General features: G+C 58.3%; 1 protein-coding gene across 1 annotated transcript in view; it reads right to left on the reverse strand.

Moving 5' to 3' along the window:
- LOC311248534 (exocyst complex component 4-like) overlaps window positions 1-331 on the reverse strand; it is a gene marked incomplete at both ends in the record, with an annotated part of 88,556 nt that extends 88,225 nt beyond the window's left edge. The window contains one exon of the mRNA XM_084339399.1: window positions 180-331. Coding sequence (XP_084195525.1) covers window positions 180-331 — 152 coding nt within the window. The remainder of the gene's footprint in view (window positions 1-179) is intronic.
- Between the last annotated feature and the right edge of the window lie 245 nt (window positions 332-576).

Consider the following 576-nt stretch of genomic DNA (forward strand, 5'->3'; position numbering starts at 1 on the left):
GAGGACACTACACACTACACACCTCTCTCCCTGGTCTCCCTCCCTCCCTCACCTCTCTCCCTGTCTCCCTCCCTCCCTCACCTCCCTCCTTAGCTCCCTCCCTCCCTCCCTCCCTCCCTCACCTCCCTCCCTCCCTCCCTCCCTCCCTCCCTCCCTCACCACCCTCCCTCCCTACCTACCGGGGGTTGCTCTCCTGGGCCAGGTTCTCTCCCCTCTGGTAGGCGTGGTCTGCTATCTGGGTGGTGGACCTCTTCAGGATCTGCTTCAGCTCCGGCTCCAGGCGCTCCATGATGGCCTTGATGGCCTCCGGTTCTCGCAGCTTAGCCAGACCCTGGGCAGAGAGAGAGAAACACCAGGGTTCTGTTCCATTACCGTCTCAACATTGTTGACGCTTTGCCAAAGCGGACCACTTCAACACATCGGGGGGGGGGGGGGGGGGGGGGGGGAGTGTTTGACGATGTTTAGGTGATACAGAAGATCTGAGTAAGTCAAACAGCATGACGTTCTGCTGCCAGAAGGACATGTGTATCTCACAAGACATTCATTGAGTAGAATGTGAGAGATGATCAGAAAGTA

Source organism: Notolepis coatsorum (genome assembly GCF_963971535.1).
Source record: "Notolepis coatsorum genome assembly, contig: SCAFFOLD_618, whole genome shotgun sequence".
NCBI classification, from domain to species: domain Eukaryota; kingdom Metazoa; phylum Chordata; class Actinopteri; order Aulopiformes; family Paralepididae; genus Notolepis; species Notolepis coatsorum.